The 21055-nt window shown below is 38.6% G+C and overlaps 1 protein-coding gene across 5 annotated transcripts in view; it reads left to right on the plus strand.

Annotated features, from left to right (window-relative positions):
- CDK6 (cyclin dependent kinase 6) overlaps nucleotides 1-21055 on the plus strand; it is a 208720-nt gene that overhangs the window by 100116 nt on the left and 87549 nt on the right. For all 5 annotated transcript variants that reach the window (XR_003922689.2, XR_003922690.2, XM_030009190.2 and 2 more), the window contains one exon: nucleotides 10054-10189. Coding sequence is in view for 3 of the 5 variants with exons in the window: in XM_030009190.2 (XP_029865050.1) it covers nucleotides 10054-10189 (136 nt within the window). In the remaining 2 variants the exon portion in view is untranslated. The remainder of the gene's footprint in view (nucleotides 1-10053; nucleotides 10190-21055) is intronic.

The following is a 21055-nucleotide window of genomic DNA, read 5'->3' on the forward strand; positions in this document are numbered from 1 at the left end:
GTTTTTGGAAATCACCTGAGTGCTATTTACTTCTGGGTAGATGGGATGTGATTCATAGCACATTTAGTGGTGGCAACAGGACACGGTACAGTGCCGCTGGGAGGTCGGTTGAGTTCACTCTGCTCCCTTCCAGGTTTTGCTGAAGTGAATGGAGGAATTCCCTTTGTCTGAAGTTAATGGTGCCCCTGGCATCATGGCACATGGGCTTCTTGGGAATACCTCTGGCATCAAAGCCTGATCAAAGTCATTCCCCATATGAAGTGTAGCCAAAAAGCACTGTGAACTGCGTCTCAATTTTTATGTCTTTTAACTTCATGCAGGACAAGCATGTGTGGAAATCAACACACAAAATGTAAGACACCTTTTGGATTTTCACTTGGTTTATTGCTGAATGCGGCAACGGTGTTCGCCGCCTAACCACCATGCTTGCGTTGGAAGTGGGTGGATATATCTGGTCCGTTTTCAGGAAATTTTGAGCAGTTCTAGTGAATCCATAAACAGATTGTTTTAACAGATTTAGACATTTTTTAAAAGTTGTTTTCATGGGGTTTAAATATCTGGTGTTAAATTGCTGTTTCTATTTGTATGATAACAAGAACTGTTCCTATCAGTTGCTGTTTTCTAGTCCCCTAGGTGAAGACTGGGAAAGCAACGGTTCACAGTTTTGTTCATTTCAGAATTTAAGGAAAAACAAATATTACGATGAACTCCTCGGAACAAATCATGAACATCGTTTTCAGAGATGTATGGCCATATTCAAGAATTAACTTGAGTCCTAAAGGTAATTAAAAAGTTAGGAAGGAGGGAGAGTGGTACAGATAAGGACAGTGAGGTGCAAAAGGGGAGCTTACATGCAGGGCCCCAAGTTATAGAGTTCTCACTGCATGGGTAAGAGAAGCCAGACCAGGAACCACAAACACCAACCATCATACTAGATACAGGTTTAAACGGCATACAGGGATTTACATTGCTCTTTCCGGGTAATGACTGGCTGAGAATAAGGAAGAGAAAAATGACCTTTTTTGGCCTTTTGTCTTTCATTCCATGTGCACAACAAATTCTCTCTTCTTTTTTTTTTTTTTTTTTTCTTCTCTGGTTTCATTTCTGAAAGATACCAGGCATATAAGGGAGATGAAGCTTTAGATGATGTATACTTCCTTAGAAGTCACTTAGGTTATTTTCATGCTGAAAGTTAAGTGCAGCGTAAGTTCTTTGGTCATTCAGGGCTAGTGGATTGTGCAAGATCAAGATCTATGACAGGTTTTTTTTGCACACTACTACCCTAACTAACTCCAAAATTGCAGGTATTTTACTGACAGATCTAAAAACATTTCATAAAATACTGCTCAAAGCTTGTGTTATGTCAACTGACCGTGCTGTATAGCAATAAACAAACAGACTCTGTAAGAAGTTTGCACCTGATCTCCCCGTGGTGCTTGTTTCGTTCTCTTACCAAGGATTTTCTTTGCTGTAATATCATCTAGAGAGCCAAGAACGTTGTATTTAAGAAATGATACATAATAATAAACCCAAATATAAACAAATGGGCATGACAGTGAGCGATGCAATGTTTTACTGTGTTTTACTCCTATGTATACTAATTGCTTTCTGTTTAATACATGGATATACAGCATGTTACATTAAGAAGGCTACAGATTTCCATCATAATTCGTTGAATACATTAGAACAACATGATTCAAAGGATTAAAAAGAATGAATCTGGTTTTCAAATTAACAGCTGTCTTTACTAACATATACGCTATTTATTTACTTTGTGCATATCAGTATTGTCAACTTTAGCCAATTTAGCCTTTTTTTTCTTAAGGCTTTTTTTTCTTCTGTTTTCCTGCTCTTTTGCTTTTGTAGTGGAGTTCACAGTGGTGTTGAACTGTGGAAGTTTTCCCTTTCTAAAAGTCAGCTCCTGATACTTCTTTGAGAAACACAGTGTTGGTGTGTCTCAAGTCACTACAACAATACTTTTTCTGAGAGTCTTAGTCAAAGCTGTTATTAATGCCAGTAAAAGAACCACAGCAAGATATTTTGCATCTAGTGCTCTCTTTCCCCTCCTCATCACCATCACCCTACCAGCTTTGGGCTCCTTTCAGCTGCTGCCAGTACTGGCCCTTCTTCCTAGGGAGTGGTAGCAACATCATCAGGGCTCAGGTGTATTTGCACCATTTAGCAAGCCTCCTTACCTTACTTGTTCAATGGCTCTGGCAACTGGATTTGCCCTTCAGAAGTACTATCAGTCAAGCTGTGGTTCCCTGTATTCCTGAGGGCTTAGCGTACACTGGAAGGTTAATTCAGACTCAAACAGAACCTGAGTTTTGCGTACAGCCACCATCCCCCCGTAGAATTGTGGTGTAGAGTAACCTGGAGGTCATTCAGGAGCAGCAGTCCCTGAATTGAGGGTAAGCATCAAAACATTAGACCTCTTCTGTCATCTTCTACAGTACCTGCTTGTTTTTTAGGTTTCCCCATACCTCTCTAAAAAGTAAGAGCTTGCAATCAAATTTGCATTGGAATTACTTACCACTTAAAAAATGCTGAATTAAACACCTCAGGAACTGCTGTGACATTGCAAGGATTTAAAAAACTATATGAGATGGTGAAGAGTATCAAACAGGATATTTGGTTTTTTGCTGTGAATACTTTGTTATTTTTTATATATTGGCATCACCATTAAGTCTCAAGTGTAGATAGATTAGATTATTAAGCTACTAAAGAATGCATGATAGTTTATACTGTTGTAAAGTCTTCCTAAGATGATTTGTTGGTTTTATTTAAATCTAGGAAAGAGATGATCAACTCAGGTTTAGATCCTGTAGCTTTGGCACAAGCATGATTTCAAAATGTAAACTGAAAGGTGGTGTCTGTAACAATCAGTTTGACTATGAGCTACACATGAATAAAGACTGGATTTGGTTGTATCCATCTTGCACCAGGTATAGCTGGGAGTCCAGAATAACTTCTGTGCTCCTTTCATTTGAATTAAACAAAATCAATATTCAAACTAAGTTTTATTTACATGTTGAGAAACTTAAGGAATGTAAAAAGGAATGCAGCTGTCCCTGAGGAAGGTATTCTACAGAAAATCGAAAACACTTAATAAAAGATGCACATGCACTGCCAATGAATGGGAGCGTCTTTAATTTGTACACTGAACTGGAAGCTTATGGAAGCTTATTGTAAGCTCTGAGTACTGTTTAACGGCAGTGTACATGACTGTGAAAGACAGTGTACATTTGCTTGCTCCAGGATCACATGAGAGCACTATGAATAGGTCAGACAGCTATTGCTGATCCTAAACAATCTGTCAGCAACTATCTTCATAACAGGCCACATTATTTTTCTGATTTGGGGGTGACTTGGCCTGTCCCTCACAGAGAGAATCTGACAGTCTGCTTGGTATGGCAGCGCACAGGAGTAAGTGTAGGCACCAGCAGGCTGGTATTTTCCCTCAGTAATGGCAATTGCTCAGTGTGTGGCCAGTTTGGATTTAAAATCAATTGCAATGAGATGAAGCTGTTAATGGACTGGTGAGGAGTTAAGTATTTAAAAAACTGGTGAACTGTAGGACGAGTCCTGAAAGTGAAGTTCTGCAAGGCAGGATATTGTTTAAATTACTGAGCCTTACCAGATCCATTTCTGGTCCTTGCCTATTAAAAATAATCTCCCTTCACAAAGAAGGTGAACAAGAAATGGCAGTGTGAGAGCTAGAAAAGACAGCATGCTGCTATAAACGAAGAGAGGTGCAGAGAATATCGTCAGGCATATTTTTCCTTGAAGTAAAACTTTTTTAACAAACGCATCTTTTAGTGACTTGGGTGGCACAGCGAGTAAATGTACTTGGCCTTTTCATCTTTTGGGCACAGATCTTGGCTTCTGTTGAAAATGAAAATTAGTTTTGGTGGTTTCATCAGAGCAGACATTTGTCTGCATCACAAACCCATTCAGTCTGGCACCAGGGCTCGTCGTTGCTCGAGTTGGGGCCCAGCACAGGAGAGCAGGGGTGTTGCAGGTCAGGGCTGCAGTCGGTACTGAGTGTTGAAAGCTTGCCCAGTCAGCCCACACTATCGGACTTTAGCCAGTGCTATTTACTTCGCTTTCAAGAGCATCTATTTCTCTCTGTCACTTTCTCTGTCTCTCTTTCTCACACACACTTAAAGAACAAAAACCTCTTTTATACAGCTAAGCATTTAAAATAATTTTTCCAAGTCAGAAAGGGAGAGAGACTGGAAAAAATTAAAGCACAAAGCTCAGCTTGCGATGAACGATTGCCTTATCCTAATATCCCCTTCCTTCTCTTAAACCTCACTGGTGAGTGGGCTATAAGCAAGAATATTGGCTGGGCTCTGCTGGAGTAGGTCTCCAGGATAGGACTTTCTGCTGCCTTGCTTTCATCACGCAATTGCTTCTTCGTGGTAGCTCTTTCTGCTCTGTGCATAGCAGATAATGAATGAGTGGCTGCAGAGTTGAAAACATCTACCTGCATAACATCTGCATGTCCTAGATAATTTATTTTATCTGATGTTATGTTCTGCCCTTTTCTGCTATTTGCCTGAAAGAGGTTTCTTCTGAAGACAAGAAGAGATCCTGCTACTCTTTCCTGGAAGGGTAGCAAAGCAGGAAAATGTTCACAAACTCTAAGAACCCAGTAGGAATGTAGAGAATAAGGATTTGAGATGTAAAGTTGTCATGAGCAGTGTAGAGACACCCAAGCTTATTTTAATTGATCGAGTTTGACTCTAGGCATCCGACTGCTGCTGGATGGAGCTCATGGTGGTTAGTTTACCGTGCTGCAGGCAGTGCTGTGCTGTCACGCTGTACATTTTCAGTACAGAGGTGGGTCAGCTGAGCACGGTCTAAGTGTCTGCATTATGTTGCAGTCTGCTGTGGAGGCATACCTTAAGTATTGATGCACATGGCTGCAGCTGCGGCTGTCATGACAAGCACTTTGGGAAGCTCCTGAAGACCCCATACGCTTTTGAAAATTGAACTTGGGTCTTGCATTACTACGTGGTGTTACAAATGTTATCCCAGAAAAAATGCACTTAAAATACGAGATACTTTGAATTTGGTGGCCTGTTCATCTGCATGTGCTCTTTCTTCATCTAAAAGTACTTCACTAAAGCTGCTTTGAGCAAGGAAAATCTACGTCTGAAATGCATAGCTTTCAGAGGCATGGAGGAGTAGGTGATTGCTGATTAAGATGAGACAAAGCAGCATGTCCTGAACAAATGGAAAGAGCTCTGTCATACATTTCAGAGTGTGAAGCTCTATTTCCTGTTTTGCTACGTGGGACATGGTTCTCCTAACGCACATGTTCCACCCCACTTGCCCAGCTGTTGTCTTCTTCATCTGAAATACGACCCCATTGTTACAATACTTTGGGTACATGTGATTCCAAGTAGAGGCTGGATTCTGTTAGCAGAGTCTTTTTCCTCTTCAAAAGCAAGTAAGGAGAAGGTAGCTAATATTAAAAGTATGGGGAGAACTGTTTTTTTCAAGGAGGACATAGTTTAAGAAGTTGGGGTGAATGAAGGGCTTGCTGCTGAGTGGTTTCCAGGGAACAGAATAGTCAAAGGCTGCTGAAAATTGGATTCAAAGGAAGCCTGACTCTCATTCTCTCCTATTAGGTGTGAGAGGCTGAAATTTTCTGTGCCCTTGAAAATTATGGACTCACAGAATTAACCTGAGCCAAAGGCAGTGAAAGCAGAAGCTATTAAGACTCCCCTCCATATATTTGTCAATAAACCTCAATCATGACCTGTAATAGCCTTGGTATCCCAATCCTGTGGTGTTTGTGTAAACACTGTCAATCATACATAAATTCTGTGCTGGTTTTTTGTCATGTGGATATATACCTTTCGGAGTTAGGTTGAGACCACCAAACTCTTTCCATCTGAGTCTTTGTCCAGGCTTACAAAACCTTAAAACTGTAGCATCTTACTATGCCACTACTTGCCACACCACAGTCTTCTTAAACATTTCTCCTACTCATAAATCAATAGCTCCAGTTCTCTTTCTGTCATGCATAAGCTAGAAAGTAACTCTTCCTAGGAAGACACTGTTCCCAAGAAAATTAAAGTAAATTCATGTTATTGAAAAACATTAGAGGGCAAGAACTGTGTTTTTGTTCAGTGCTGTGAGTGACCAGCAAAGTAAAGGGATATGTGTTCATGTTGGATTAGTCCTACTGCAATAAAAATAACAATAAGCCTTTGGATGCATTGGCAGCAAGTATCTAATTCTTCGGTCTTCCCGTTGACTATGATCTGGCTAATTTTCCAGATGTACTTACTCATCTGTTTGACAATAGCCAAGACAACTGATGTCCTACAGTTTTTCAGGTCTTACAGTCGGATCTGTTGTTTGGTATTTCTTGCAGGTGGCTTGGGCTGATGGGTTTGATCTCCACCACTATTATCTCAGTTTGCTTGGGAAAAAAATATTTATTCTGCTTGAAAGTGGGTAACTTTATAGCATTTTTCAGAGCATCTCAAAAGCAAGTCCAGTAACATTTAAGGACTTTCTAGAAGCAGTTACAAAATTAGTACCAGTCAGTAGATGCAATAGTTTTCAAAGGAATTGGCATAACTGTGTGTTTTCTTATAGAAGCATTAAACATTCAAACTGTATATTGTTAAATGAAGATGAATTGAAGTTGCATTTGTCAGATTACATGTTGTAAGAAGCTATGGAGACTTCAAGACGCATCATCTAGTTTTCTGTGTTCAAAAAAAAGAAAGTATTTTTGTAGGAAGGCAGGTATTCTGCTAGGGTATAGTAAGATGCACTAGGCACTAGACACATAAAATAAAACAGAGACATAGATTTGTAGCTGATAAGGTTTTTTTACTTTAGTACAATTAACATGAAAAAAATGTCTGCATTAGAACACAGGTACTCCCTAACTGTCTATTGAACAATGCTCCAGTTCAGATCAACACGTCAGGCAGTGTATGACTCTCAGCCAAACATCTTGTTAAATACTTGCAGGATTTCCCATAGCGGATCTTACTTTAATCAAATAATTCAAACGTTTCTTTTGTAAGTACAATAGAAGGGCAGGGCTTGTGTTTACAAAGTATTCAGTATGGAAATCCTGTATTAATTGAGGTACATTTACTTCACTTAGGACAGTGTCCACACAGTAACTCTTTAAATGAAAGGCGTTTTGCTGTTGCCTATTCTAGAGAGGCAATCACATGCAAAACTAACCCATCACGTACAGAAAATCATGAGGAAATGGCTTGAGAGATGTGCACTGTAGCCAGCAGAGATGTTCCTAGCTAAAGAAGACAGCTTTATGGATGATTTTGTCACAGTGGATGTAAAAAAATACAATTTATAACAAGTAGTTTTATCCCGATAGAAACTACTAAATAAAGAGGCTGTGTTTTTCTTAATCTATTTCCAGAACGATTAGCATGGGCAATGCCGTATGTTGTCTTTTTGTAATATCATGGCTTCATATAAGCTGTGCTTTAAATTATTATCTTTCTAAAGCAGCAGCTGTATTTTCTGTGAGTAAACACAATGTGCTTTCACCCAGCCCAGTGCAGGATCTGGAGATTTTATTATTAACAGTAAAGCATTTAGAGTTACACATAAAGAGTGCATAAAAAGGAAAGATAATATTATTACTCAGTGATAATATTATTACTCAGTAATAGGTGACTAGAATTGCGCTCCTCTCAGTTCCTTATTTTGCTGTGCCAGAAAATGCCAGGATCAAAATAAGCCACATACAGAAGAATTAAACAGAGAATCTGCATTTCCCTCCACACTGAGTTGGAAATTACGTGTTGCTTCTCTACTCTATACAGTGAAATCTTTTTTCCTTTTTTTTCTTGAATTATAATTCTGCTATAGTTGAAAAGATAATTTTGCCAGTGTATTAGATACCTGGCAAAAAAGGTGTTTTAGAACATTTTTAGGTAAATGTAGGTCAACACAAAGGAATCATACAGTTGGAAATATTTTCCAGTGTTTATGTTCAGATGTTCAGACCTGTCTGGCTCCTCTCTATTTGCATGTGTTGGGGTTATAGGCAGTCCGGCTACATTCCACATTGATTTATATAAATATATTGCAGATTATTAACCTCCAGCCAAATACCAGCAAATTTCACTTTTCAGGAAGGTTTGTGACTTTTCACAAAATTGGTTCACTGTGTACAGGACATCTAACTTCTGTGTACACCCCATTAAGGGAATCATAAAGAGAACAGCATTTGTCTTTATGAGAAATGTGTCGAGACATTTGCTGTTAACAGTCACTATGTTACCATAATAATTTAATTCATATTTGTTCATATGATGATTACAGATTAAGTACAAATTAGTCTTCTAGTAGAGGTAGGGTGACAGTCTCTCCACATTCTGTAATTCCGGTTCCCAAATTATTACTCACTGAAAATCTTCTTTAAGCTAAAAGGAATGTGCATGCATCCATTTTCAAAACACGGTGGCTAATAAACAACTTTTAAGTGTCTGACCAAAGATTATTTAGGAAATGCTGTTAAAGTGGGACCACAGCCTTAATATGTTAAATCTGTATCATCTCAAGTGAAACATACTGGTCTCTTAAACCTGGCTTACAGTCTTCACAGACAGTTGTGCCAATTCTTATCTTCCCTTCTCTTGTGAAATATTTTGAGATTTAAGGTAAGAAGTAAGAGCTCAGTACAAAGTGTTCTAGTGTGTTTGTCAGATGTCCTCTTCAAAAAGCAGTGACCCCCAAGGCTTTGTGTGTGATCTGTTGTCTACAGATCCTGCATGTTAAGCCTTTAGTCCTAGGACAAAGAACAAAAATACTACTTTATAATGTTATCAGAAATCCTGCACTTTGCACAAAGTAAGGAAGCAGTTATTCTAAGTAAGAGGATGAAAGATACACATAATAAAACAATGTGACTGCTATGATGACCAAAATAAGCAGTAGTATCAACACTATGGTTTGTTATCTATGATAGGTTCCTCAGTTTAACTGTATAGACTTTTTTCTCAGTAACTGTATTCATACATTTTTCAAATCTACTGTCACCTAATAAAAGTAGCGATTGATTTTCTGACTCGCTTCAGAGAGAAAGGCAATCTGATCCGTACAATTTAAAACTAAATGAATAAACACATTGGTAAAGTATGTGAGGGGGCAGCAAGTGTCCTTCCATCTGTAAGATGGTTTCCTATTGTGATTTTGTACAAGCAGGACTTGAGGAAGGATAGTGAAAGTCACTGGTATGAGTGTAGGTGTGAAGCATAGAAGGATGGGCAGACATTAGTGAAAAAGATAAAACAGTGATTAAAGCTGGTATGGTAGATGAAGTGGAGAAGATGAGAGAAATCTTAATTAAAAAGAGAAAACAATAGAAAATACAGTCATCAGGTAGGAATGTGACATTATGAAGAGCTTTGCAAATTAGTTTGAATTTGATGTTGTGCAACAAGGTGAAATGATAAAGAAATTTCAGTAAAAGAATGTCAGAAAGTGGTGAGAGAAGAAAGCTTTCTTAGTAGTGGCATCTTGTGCACAAAGCTTTCTTCCAGACTGTATCCTGACTCTGAAGGTATTCCTTGAGTCTAGGAACTTGCAAGAGTATGGGAGTTATGTGGGAAGAAACTGAAGGTGCATGCAAGCACCCTGTATATTTTTTCTCAAAAATGTTTCTCACAATTTTTTTTTTATATAACTGTAAGTACTGCAACATAGAATGTAGATAAATATCAAGTAATTTTCTGTACTAACTCTAGTTAGTCCAAAAAAATAATTTCTTTTAATGTAATTATTTTACTTTGAACAGCTGGTGAATTCTCAATACTTAATCCTATTTCAGAATCCGCACATGAAAGAGAAATATGATATTATTGATGTATCAGTAGCTATCTGATGAATCAAGACCTCAAAGATTGCTCTACCTTTTGGAAAGCTCTTTTTTCCATTCTATACACTGTAAGAAATTTAAATAGACATGTATGAGCTGCAAGGTATGTATGTCTGTACTGGTTCCTGTATACATTACCTCCTCTTTTCTTTTCCTCCTCTCAGATTGTTCGATGTGTGCACCGTGTCACGAACAGACAGAGAGACCAAGTTAACACTGGTGTTTGAACACGTGGATCAAGATTTGACTACTTACTTGGATAAAGTTCCAGAGCCTGGAGTGCCTACTGAAACTATAAAGGTATTTAAGAAGAAAGATTTTGGATATTATTTCAGAAAATAAGGGATAGGAAGGGCAAAGAGATAAATCAGAAAGACAAATTGCGTTTTGATTCCATAGGATTTTGTTATATCAAAATTGAGTAATGCCCAACTTGGGACATGAATTGCAGCACAAAGATCTGTATTCACTAACAGATGTAATCTCTTTGTGGAAGTGTTGCACTTGGTTTTGGTTTTTTTTTTCTCTTTTAGATTTATAAATCCCCTGAATCTGTACTGTTTCACCAAATGTAGCGTTCCAAATCATTAATAATGACCGTTTCTTGCAGCTGTAGGCAGATGATTCCATTTTTGTTTAGTCCAAGACTACTTTAACCTTCCCTAGAAGGTGTCTGGTAGAGTGCTGGATATTGTTAGAATGGATAAAATAAATCCTGTGCTCCTATTCCCTTCCCTTTGCCTTTTGTTTCCCCAAGATATTCCTTTCACTTCTTGTCCCTCTTGCCAGAAATGTTTATATATGTTCCAAGAGCAGGAAATGTTCACTGTGGACCTGTGGTGAACTCTGCAGAGGATGGGCTCAAGGAAGGGGGTAGCCATGACCAGTTGTTATAGAAGCTGGGAAGGTTCTCAGTAACTGGAAGGATGATCATGAAGTTTTCCCATCATGTGATCTCATATTCTGCATCTGTAAGGGAGGACCTCTTCCCAGGATAGGATGTGCTTGCATTATTGATACTAACATATGTATACCAACTCCTCTCCTGGGAATTTCATAGTGAAGTGCTACATTGAGGATCATAGCTTGGAATGTTTGACAAAATGTTTACGCCTGGGAAGAGAAGCAGAGGGATTGATGTTCCTACATTTTGACTGTGTCTGTTTAACGTTTCTTTTGATTTTTCTTTTTTCATGAGGAGAAATAATTTATGCTTTCAGAGATGGATTATCTTGCATTTGTATCACTACTTTCTGGAAGTATGTTGTGTCATTTTAGTCTGGCAAAAGTCCTGAGGGAGGAAAAGAAAACATTAAAACGATCTGAAATTTAGTTGGTTTAATATTTTTTTTGTTAACAGCTTCAAACTTAGGAGTTGTTTGATCTTTCAGTATAAAATTAGACATAGAAGTGATAAAGATCTTTTCACTTGTATCAAAGTCACAAATGCATAACATCAGTCAGTTCCAGCAACCATGTTTTTTAAGCAACCTTAATGGATAAAATAAAATTTTTAAAAAATGGATACAGCTTTGATTCAGTACCAACAGAAGACTGGAATGTACCTCTTGCATTTGAAAGACTCTTTTATGATAACGTTTTTAGGGTTCTACTTCCTTCTAGGGCTTTGAAGCTACCTAAGGAAACTGTATTTCAATGTAAATGGCATTGTGAAAATAACGTACAAGGTGACTGACATTATCTAAGTAAATATATTGAAATAGATGGGAAGTGAATGACCAAGCCTCTGAAATCTCTCTTTGAAATATGTTTCAAGCTATGTTTCATTTAAAGCAAATAGAAGAGGTGAGCATTGGACTAACACATACATGATTTTCTAAAAGCCTGTTCTAAATTTGCACTAGCAGACCATAATACATATGTGTGAACATATAGTTCATGGGGATTATATACTGGTGAAGGAAATTGTTGGGTTTACTTTTGAAAAACACTGTTCTGCATACATGCTTTACTAGTCCAATCCAGTTGATATATCTGATAATTTGGCACAATAAAAGAGAAAAATTTAGCCACACAGAAACAAGGAGGAGCAATTCTGGTCTTTTATGTACAGTGCAAGTTCCACTGCAGCCAGTGAAATTAGTGAGTGTAGAATTCAGCTTGTGGTACATTCAGCTCTTTTTAAATGGGTAAGGAAAAATGTAAAATTGCTGTTTACTTGGTTGTTGTTGATTTCAACATTTGCACAGTAGCCGATGTGTTATTTCTTGATGCTGTTTGGCATGGGAGAAAAGAGAGATTCACTTAACTTGCACCCTGTTGCTTCACTATTTATGTGAAAACACCCAGTTTATGGAGGTACTTTGGCTGATAGTCAGGGCTGATCACATGAGGAAGGGTCTCAAGACTTATTCCTAATATGTTTCATTACCTTTCTAATGATACAGTCTTTATGGATATTCCTGGTAGAAACTGAAGCAAAGCACCCTCCTGGCTCTATGGAAATACTGCCATTTTGCAGCAACTGAGCATTTAACCCAGAGCACATACATCGTCAAATGACTAATCTGACTTTTTATAGTTGGCTTTTGAGGTTAATATGGATTTGTACTTCATTTATTTTCCAGAATTGCAGACAGTTTGTGTGGAGTATTTCCCCTCACCACTAGCACAGTACAAAACAACTGCCAGTATTGTAAGACCATCTGTTAAAGTTCTGCATGTGTCAGCAACACAGAGGTGCCAAATGAGCCGAGTAAGCTCTGGATAACTTGAAGTTGAAGGATCTAATATACCTCTTTGGCACCATGGTGTAAAATCAACAGTTGTTAGTGGAACTTGAATGACATAAAATTACTATGAGAGAAGTACCAGCCCCAAAAGATCTTTTCTGTGTGAATTAAATACCATCATTACATACCATTTTGGGGTGGGAGACTCACTTTTTGCTAGTTTGGGGCATGCTGGGTTTTTTAGTTACCAACTGGCAAGGAGTATCAGTGACACTGGTACCATTTTAAGAATTTCCTTTATGTTTAGCAGATAGTAAAAGCAGATGTCTTTCTAAAGTCTAAAGCCCTGCAGCAGGAGTCACCCCAAAGGGTATTTTAGGAACATACCCACAGGTGCCCATAAAATGATAGAATAGAGGCAGTTTCCCTTTGAGGCATTGCCTGGTAGTGGGAATACTTACCCAGGACGTAGGGCAGACATGCTCACTTCCCCTCCCTGTCACCAGGAGCATGAATGCTGTAGTCTATTTCTGTGGCTGTAGCTCTGGCTACTGAGTTCTAGGTTATTCTGGACAGAGGTATTTTAAATCTTTTCTGTTGGAGCACTTCCATTATTTTTTAATGGAGTATACTTTGGGCTAGAAGGATGGAGAACATCACTCCAAATACTCATGGACATGGCATTCACCTTTGAAAGGGAACTATGTTCAAGCCCTTAATCAAATTAATATGTCTTTGTAACTAATGGATTATAGTCCTGCTCACCCTTGCTGGCTTCCTCTGTCAGACCTGATTAATATTACAGGATGAAGCAGAATCAGCAATGACAACATCTTCCTTTTTTCCTCTCTACCCATCGTCTCCTCCCTTCTTTTCTTCCTGGGATACTCTTTAGCTTTAGGGCAGTTTATGTGGAAATGGAAGGTATGAGTTCAGTTTCCTTAGGACACAGCTGTTAGTCATGCACAGGTCTTTGGTAACGTTAATGGCGTTACCAGTTGAGCCTCTGAGAGACGTGGCTTATTAGGAACTTTTGTTAGTTGACATAAGAGTAGTGGAAATGGGAATGACACGCCTCTGCCACAGAAAGATTTAAAAAAAAAAAATAGTTAACAGGCTACTAAAGCATTTAGATGTGTTAGTCTTTGGCACTGAAGCATGTTTAAGCTGGGTGGTCACATTTTGGTGTGATGCTTGTGAGACAGACATGGGTTTTTTGATCCTAAAGTATTTGGGTATGGATATGGTTGTTAAAACACTAATTACATTTTTAATACAGAAATTATGTGCATGCAAACAAATTGATGTTTATTGATTTAAGCTATTGCAATGTATATAACAATATTTAGCTTTAAATGAATATATGCATGTGGTGGCATGGTATATAGAGCTGTAAATTAAGTAAGTGGTTTAGGAATGGCTCTTTGGAGTTCCCCCCAGTCATCTTGTTGTGCTGGGCCAAGGAGTCTGTGAGAATGAGAGGGGATAACAATCTGTTATCGAGGTGCTTTAATTTTAGTAATGAACAAAGTTAACTTTGTGAGGCGATGTCATTATACTTGCGGCTTCTTGCAATAGTTTTCTTACAACTGACCAGAACTTAGCCTACCCAAGCTACATGTGCTAACTGGGCCATGCCTGTTTCAATCTGACAGTCAACAGCGGAGGGAACAGAGCAAAGGTCTCTGGCATAGCAGGTGCATACGTTATCTATCACGGGGTGTTAGAAGAGCTGGGAATGTCCTTCTGCCCAGGTCTGTTATCTGTGAATCTTCATGGTATTCCCCGCAGCCTGGAACAGGGCAGCCAAATCACAGAGAGGAGGGCTTAAGGCATATCCTTTTCTCTGGTGTTCCCTGATTCCTCACCCAAGTGAATGGCTTCTCTGGATATTATTCTGTTTCTCCTTTGCGTAAGAAGCCTAGATCTCCATCTGATTCAGGGATCCAGATTTTGCTATTTAGATGCCTAAAATTTAGAAAGTACAGCAGTGAACCTATTTTCCTTTTGTGGAGTTATCTGATAGTAGCCCATAAATTGAATTTTAAATATTACCCCCAGTCCTAGAATAAATGTTGTTGTTGCATCCCTGTGCATTTCCTGTAACTTACATTACCTGCCACCAAACCAGGCAGACTGGTCACATCTTTGCAAGACTTTGAAAATTAATATGAAGATGTTGCTTCTCAGAAAGCAAACCAGTGTTCAGTGTTGAGAGGTGAGTCATCAGCCATCTGCCACAGTTGCACCTACTCAGTTGATCACGTATGAGATGTAGATCAGATGTCACACAATCATGCAATTCTGAAAACAACACAAGATATTCCAGGAAAACAGATTCGCCAGTACTGAGAGTCTTCAGAGTGTGGCCGTATTTAACAACATCAAAGTTAAAAGTCACTAAAAAAAGAGCCTACTCAAATTAATAAGAAAGATACTAAGAGAAGAGCTGTTACTAACATTTTCCTGTCAGTACTTTTGTGGTAAAGAAAGAGGTAAAACTTGGTGAGGAATTTAGAGTCCACAGATAATGGATCAGATCCTCAGCTGATACTAAGAGGTGTAAATCCATTAGCTTCAGTGAAATGATGCCCATTTACAGCTGCTAAGGATCTCATTCTTTGTGGAGTAGTTTGCAATAAATCTTGTTCTGAATCTGTATTACAAATTAAAGAAGAGTTGCCACTATAAATAAATGAAAAACAAAAGGACTGAACTGACATACTATTGTGGTATACATTTTTTATTTTTTTCTCTGTTACCCTACTACCAGGGGTTGGACCGCTGCATGGAAGGATAGCAGGAGAGCGAGCAGGTGTCCTGCACAAGTGGCAGCTCTGAAGGAACTAAACCTTAAAAAGAGGATATTCTCCAAAGGGTGGTGGTTCCCTATGTTGCAGGTGGTGTCATTTCTTTCCCATACTGTGCTGCACATAGAGACACAGCCACATCTCCTTTGGTGCAGTAGTGCAGGTATTAATGTATGGTCTGACCAAGGGGCTAGGAGGAGTCCTGATTTGAATGAAGGGGCTGCTGAGCACAGGATGCTACAAAATTTAATGTTGTATCTGTACAATTACTTCTTTAACTTGAACCTTTTTACAGTCAGTGTACAGCCACTGATTTAAGTTATGGTGGCGTTAAATATCTCTAAATCCCTACAATTTCCAAATATTTTCAAACTGATGATAATGTATAGTTGGTTTTTCACAGTGCTGTAGCTCAGGACTGCCCAGACCTCCATTGGTTGCAAACTGAAAGCTCATAAAAATGTGAGGCACTCTAATTTTAAATCACTCTGTCCTGACTAGAGTGATTTAAAATCATTGGAGAGCTTCACATTTTATCAGTTGTTCCAGTCTGGAAAGCAGTCAAGCAACACTGTAGCATAATGCATTAAAGCAACCTGTTTGAAATAATAATTTTAGTCTTTCAAAACAATGACACTGAATTAGAAATGTCACTGTGAAAAGATGTCTATCAAGGATTCTCTAAATTGACATGTCAACCTCCTTTTCTTTTATGGCCCAAACTCTCAAGGCAGCAGTACAGTCCAGTAGGGCCCTAAGGGACACATCCTTTTTGAAGTCAGAAGGAAGCTATTGTTTCCAATAGACGGAGGGCCAGAAATCATCTTTATTCAGAAATTCAAAGGGAATTAAGAAACTGAAGAGATTTTGAATTGTGGGCAGGGATGGAGATTGAGCCTCTGGTAGAACAGAATTTATGATCAAGTCATTGCAAAATTGCAATATTACAAACACTGAAAGTGAAATATTGCTATCAGCTCATTTCATTTCATTTCTGTTAATTCTGCAGAGCTGGGCATTGATGTGATGCAAAAAAAAAGCTTAAGGATCCTACTGCTCTGGATTCTCTTGAGACGCTCTCAGGTTATTAGTGACACTGTGTTTTTGCTATTGGAACATCAATGTGGTAGCAATTGCTATGTGAAATGCTTTGATGACACTGAAAGAAAGAAAGGGAGCACATGGTAGGAATAATGCTCAAGCAGGTGTAAAGGTGGGGCTAGACTGCCAGGCAGCATGTCAGAGACAGTGCCGTACTGTTCCGCAGTGAGCCAGTGGCAGTTCGTCAGAGCGGGGAGTATTTTCGAGATGCTTTCCTTTGTCTCGTGGTGGTGGTGTATAGTTGCAACTTGCTCTGCAAGTAAATCCTGCCTCAGTGATCAGCAGAAGTGTCACTCATGTTTTCAGAGTCTTTCTCTTCATCAAAGATGAGATGCCACAGTTAAAGCAATTAAGAGAAAGCTGTTGCAGCTCATGGTGCACGTAAAGCAGTGGCAGAACAATAGACTGAAATGTTTGGATTTACCCATGTTCTAAATTTTGCTTACAAGCCATATGTTACTTTTGACAAGTAATTTGAAGGTCGGACTGCAACAGATGTGAGATAAAGAGGAGACCATCAAAGAGCCATTCTTGATTTTTATGGGGGAAGACAGGAATCACTTTCTTAATAGTAGTTTCTGCACTGGAAGGAAATCAGGCCCCTATGCCTCTGCGTACTCACAAAGTTATACTTCACCCCAAAACAAGCACACAGAGATGGGGAAGAGGAGACAGAATGACACAAATTGCAACAAGGTAGATATTTGGGAAACTTGGCCAACATATTTTTTCTTGTTGAACTCCAGATTCTAAGGGATGAACTCAGCTGATCTGGGACAAGAAGCATTGCGGAAAGATACCTTTCCCATCTCAGTCAACCCAAGTTATTGCAGCTCAGATTCTCTCCACTGGAATATTCACAAAGTGTCCATATTTATTCATAACAAATACACAGATGTAGCATAGAATAATTCAAAAGTTGGCCACTGACAACTCATAGCTAATAGAAGACAATATAGTAATCAAGTTATTTTTTTATAAAACTGTTTTCTCTATTCCACCCTAAGAGAAATTTAATACTCTTGCATTAGCTGTATGCAGTGCTTTTATGCCAGTGAATAGGCAGATTATTGTATCCCACAGTAAAAATTAATTTGAAGCGCATTACTTTAGTGGCACACTGATTTAATCAAGATATGTTGTGTTTGTTTCTTTTCCTCTGTAACACATGTATTTAGCTTGTGCCACAGAACAAAGTCCCATACAAACAGATAGGGACAGAGGTTTTTGTATTGCATGTTTTCATATATAGAACTTAAAATTAGCTTTAAGAATTTTTTATTTATTTATTTAGAGAGAGAGACACATAAACACACATACATATATACATATAATTATTGTGGAAGTCTTCTAATGTATTTGCAGAAAAAAATGTTATTTGAGCAAGTGGGAGAAAGGGAAGGGGAAACTTGATGATTGTCACTCTACTGTCTATGAAGTTCACGATCTCAAAACAACTGTGGGCCAGAAGAGGCCAGAACTGGCAACTCAGATGCTTAAAGAAGAGTCAAAAGTACAAGAAAGATACAGAAAGGGTAGCACCAGTTCTCCTCCTGTGCCTAAGAAGTGGTTTGGTGTATATTGTCTTTATATGTATACACGTGAAGGCATACTACACATACACGTACACATATATGTACACATATGTGTATCTGCTGATTCCCAGAGTCCATGCTGTAGGCTTATGTTTCAGCTCATCATCAGATTCAGCTGAGCTAGAATGAGGGCTGTTACAGTCATAGGGAAGGAATAAAATGGGACCCAGCCAAGGCTGTACCTCTCCCCTCTACTCAGTGTGTCACATCAGAGACACATGGAGACTCCCCATCCCACCCGCCCCTGCAGATACCAGAACAGACACGGTTCCTACCTGCTTCCCATCCTCTGGCCATCAGGGACAAAACTGCAAAGAAGCACCAGCCAGTGGCATCAGCCAGCTACACTCAGCTGTTGGAGAAACCAAAGCCAAAGCCTCTGACACTCGGAGAGCTTCCAGTGATTTCAACTCAATGTTCCCTGTCTGTGCTAATCCCATTTTTTCCAGCCCTTTCTTCCTTTCATCCTTCCCTTCCCCCTTCATTTTTTCATCTCACTTTCACTCTGTGGTTACACTGTATAGCACTCTTCTGTTCTTTCCCTCAGTCCAGAACTTTTCTCCCCATCACTTTTCTTTCCATTTTGCTTATCCCCTCCTAACTGACTATACTCCCATAAAAAAGTAATATCATGGAACTGTCACACTGTTTTTCCACCTGGGGTCTGTCTTGTCCATTTTATTTGTGAGCTTTTAATGGAAGAGGCTGTGTGAAATCCCTTGACTGTATAGTGCCCACCATAATAGGTCCTCCTTTTTGGCTGGCCTTTACACAATACCTTGTTAAACATGAGTCATGATAATCAGATCCTACAACAGCATTATTTGTCTAAAATAGTGCTTCTCCTCTGCTCTGCTGTTTCCCCACCACAGCCACTTCACACATTTATACAACTGCTTCCTTTATATATCAGTGCTCTGTAATCAGCGTATGGTTCATGTTACAGGTTTCTCAGGTTTCAAAGTGAAATAAAATGAGCTTTCTTCCATTCTGAGAATATCCTTCTTTTTAAGAAGTCCAAACAAAGACACACATTATTAGTAAGTTCGCAAGCAGCTGCCAGAAGACAGGAAATTTAGAATGGAAACATGAGTGAAATAACAGAAATACTGTTTGTTTTTTGCTCTTGGTGCGACAGCAAAGGAAAATATTTAGTAATTAAAATGATTAATTTATTTGTAGTTTTAATACAGCAGACATGGTTTTGTAATATTTGCCAATGTCGGTACTCCAGAGCACAACTATGGGTCAAATCCTTCTGTGGTGTAACTGTTGTCTTCTTAGGGTTCCTCCAGGGGTGAGTGTGGTGCAATGCTATTAGCATCAGTTAGCAAGCAGTCTTTCATTAGTTTTCATGCAAAGCATGAACAGTTTGCAATTAAGAAAGAGCAAATTACGAAGGCTCAAGCTCCTAGATCAAATCCGTCTTTAATTTTGGGGTTGGAAGCCTTATCCAAAGACTCATAAACATCACTATTTTAGGTTCTTCTTACTTCTCTGTTATCATTACAGCTATACAATACTACCACTTATGTCAGTATACATAAAACATTTAAACTCGTGCTGGAATATATACCTGAAACCCCAAAGGGAGCAGAGGCTCTTCTCCAGCAAAGCACTTAATTTTATGTAAACAGATTGCTCCAGCTTTAGAATTGACATTGAAAGACTGCGAATTAGAGGAGCTAACAGAGGAGAATCAGTTGCTATCCTGTACTACTGACCCAATGAACTCCAAGGTTAAAGTAAAGAAGAATTGAAACCGTTGTTTCTGTAGTCTAGGATTAGTCATAAACATGCATTTTGCTTGTGTTTAAATGCTTCATCAGAGCAAGGAAGTAGTCTTCCCTCAAAACTTATGTGTAAGCAACGTCTGTGCCTTTGGAACCAGGCTCCTGACTATTCACAAAAGTGTGTCATGGTTGGTCATCATAGTAAACTGACTCAGTAATGGAAAAGGGCTCCGGAGGATCACAGGTTTGATGGACTGCTTTGTTTATTTATTTTTTCATTAATATCATAAGTGTTCTGGCCACAGAATTTATCCCATTTGCCTTTGAAAACTGTGACCCTTGAGAATATGCATTTAAAAGAAGAAGCTGTTTTTTACTATTGTGACCAACTCATTAGAAGCCAGTGCATTATATCTTTATTAATGTTGAACAGTGTCTTATACCATAAAGTGTCCATTGAAATTAGTGGCTTAATTGCAAAGGTTGCTGCTCAACAGTTTGCACTGTTGCTAAATATGTGACTTTACAAACAGTGCCATAAAAATTCTAAATATTTCTAAAATGTCCCACTTCTTTGGTCTATGCAATAGGAAGCATTGCACTACAACTTTAAAATGCCAAAAATAATCAAGAAGACATGTTAGCCATCTCTTAAGAGCATTTCATTTCCAAGCCAATAAATTCAGCTGCTGAATTTTTGTCCTTTGTTTTAGGATGTGACAGTTCTCTTGCATAACTACAATTAAGGAATCTCAGAAGGCTCCGAAATGTTACAATATTCTGTGGATGCAAACGCAGAGTCATTTTTCGTTTAGTTTTACAGCAGGGAAGAGGCACTGGAATGGCAGTGTGTTGCCTTTTTTTAACATCTAGTTTATGATTCATTCTAAAATATTCTTTCATTTGGAATTAACTTCAGATATTCCTGTTCTGACAAGCAGAGTAAATATTTTAGCAAGGACTTTTTAGAGAGAAATTTTGACAGTAACATACTCCTCCCGTAGTGTTACAAAGGAAATACTTGCTATCCAAACCCAGAGTCGGCATTTTAATGGAAATGGTTCCAAAAGGATACGTAGGATGTTACAAATGTAAAATGCATTTAATGAAAGAGCATACAGATGTCTTTTATGTATTTTAAATAAAAATGTCTAATTTGAGACTTGAGAAAGTCAGCAGCGATCTCTGAGCCATATGCTTGTTATTACAATAGTATGTTGTGTATAACTGTCAT

The sequence above is a fragment of the Aquila chrysaetos genome, chromosome 3 (assembly GCF_900496995.4).
Source record: "Aquila chrysaetos chrysaetos chromosome 3, bAquChr1.4, whole genome shotgun sequence".
In the NCBI taxonomy this organism is placed as follows: Eukaryota; Metazoa; Chordata; class Aves; order Accipitriformes; family Accipitridae; genus Aquila; species Aquila chrysaetos.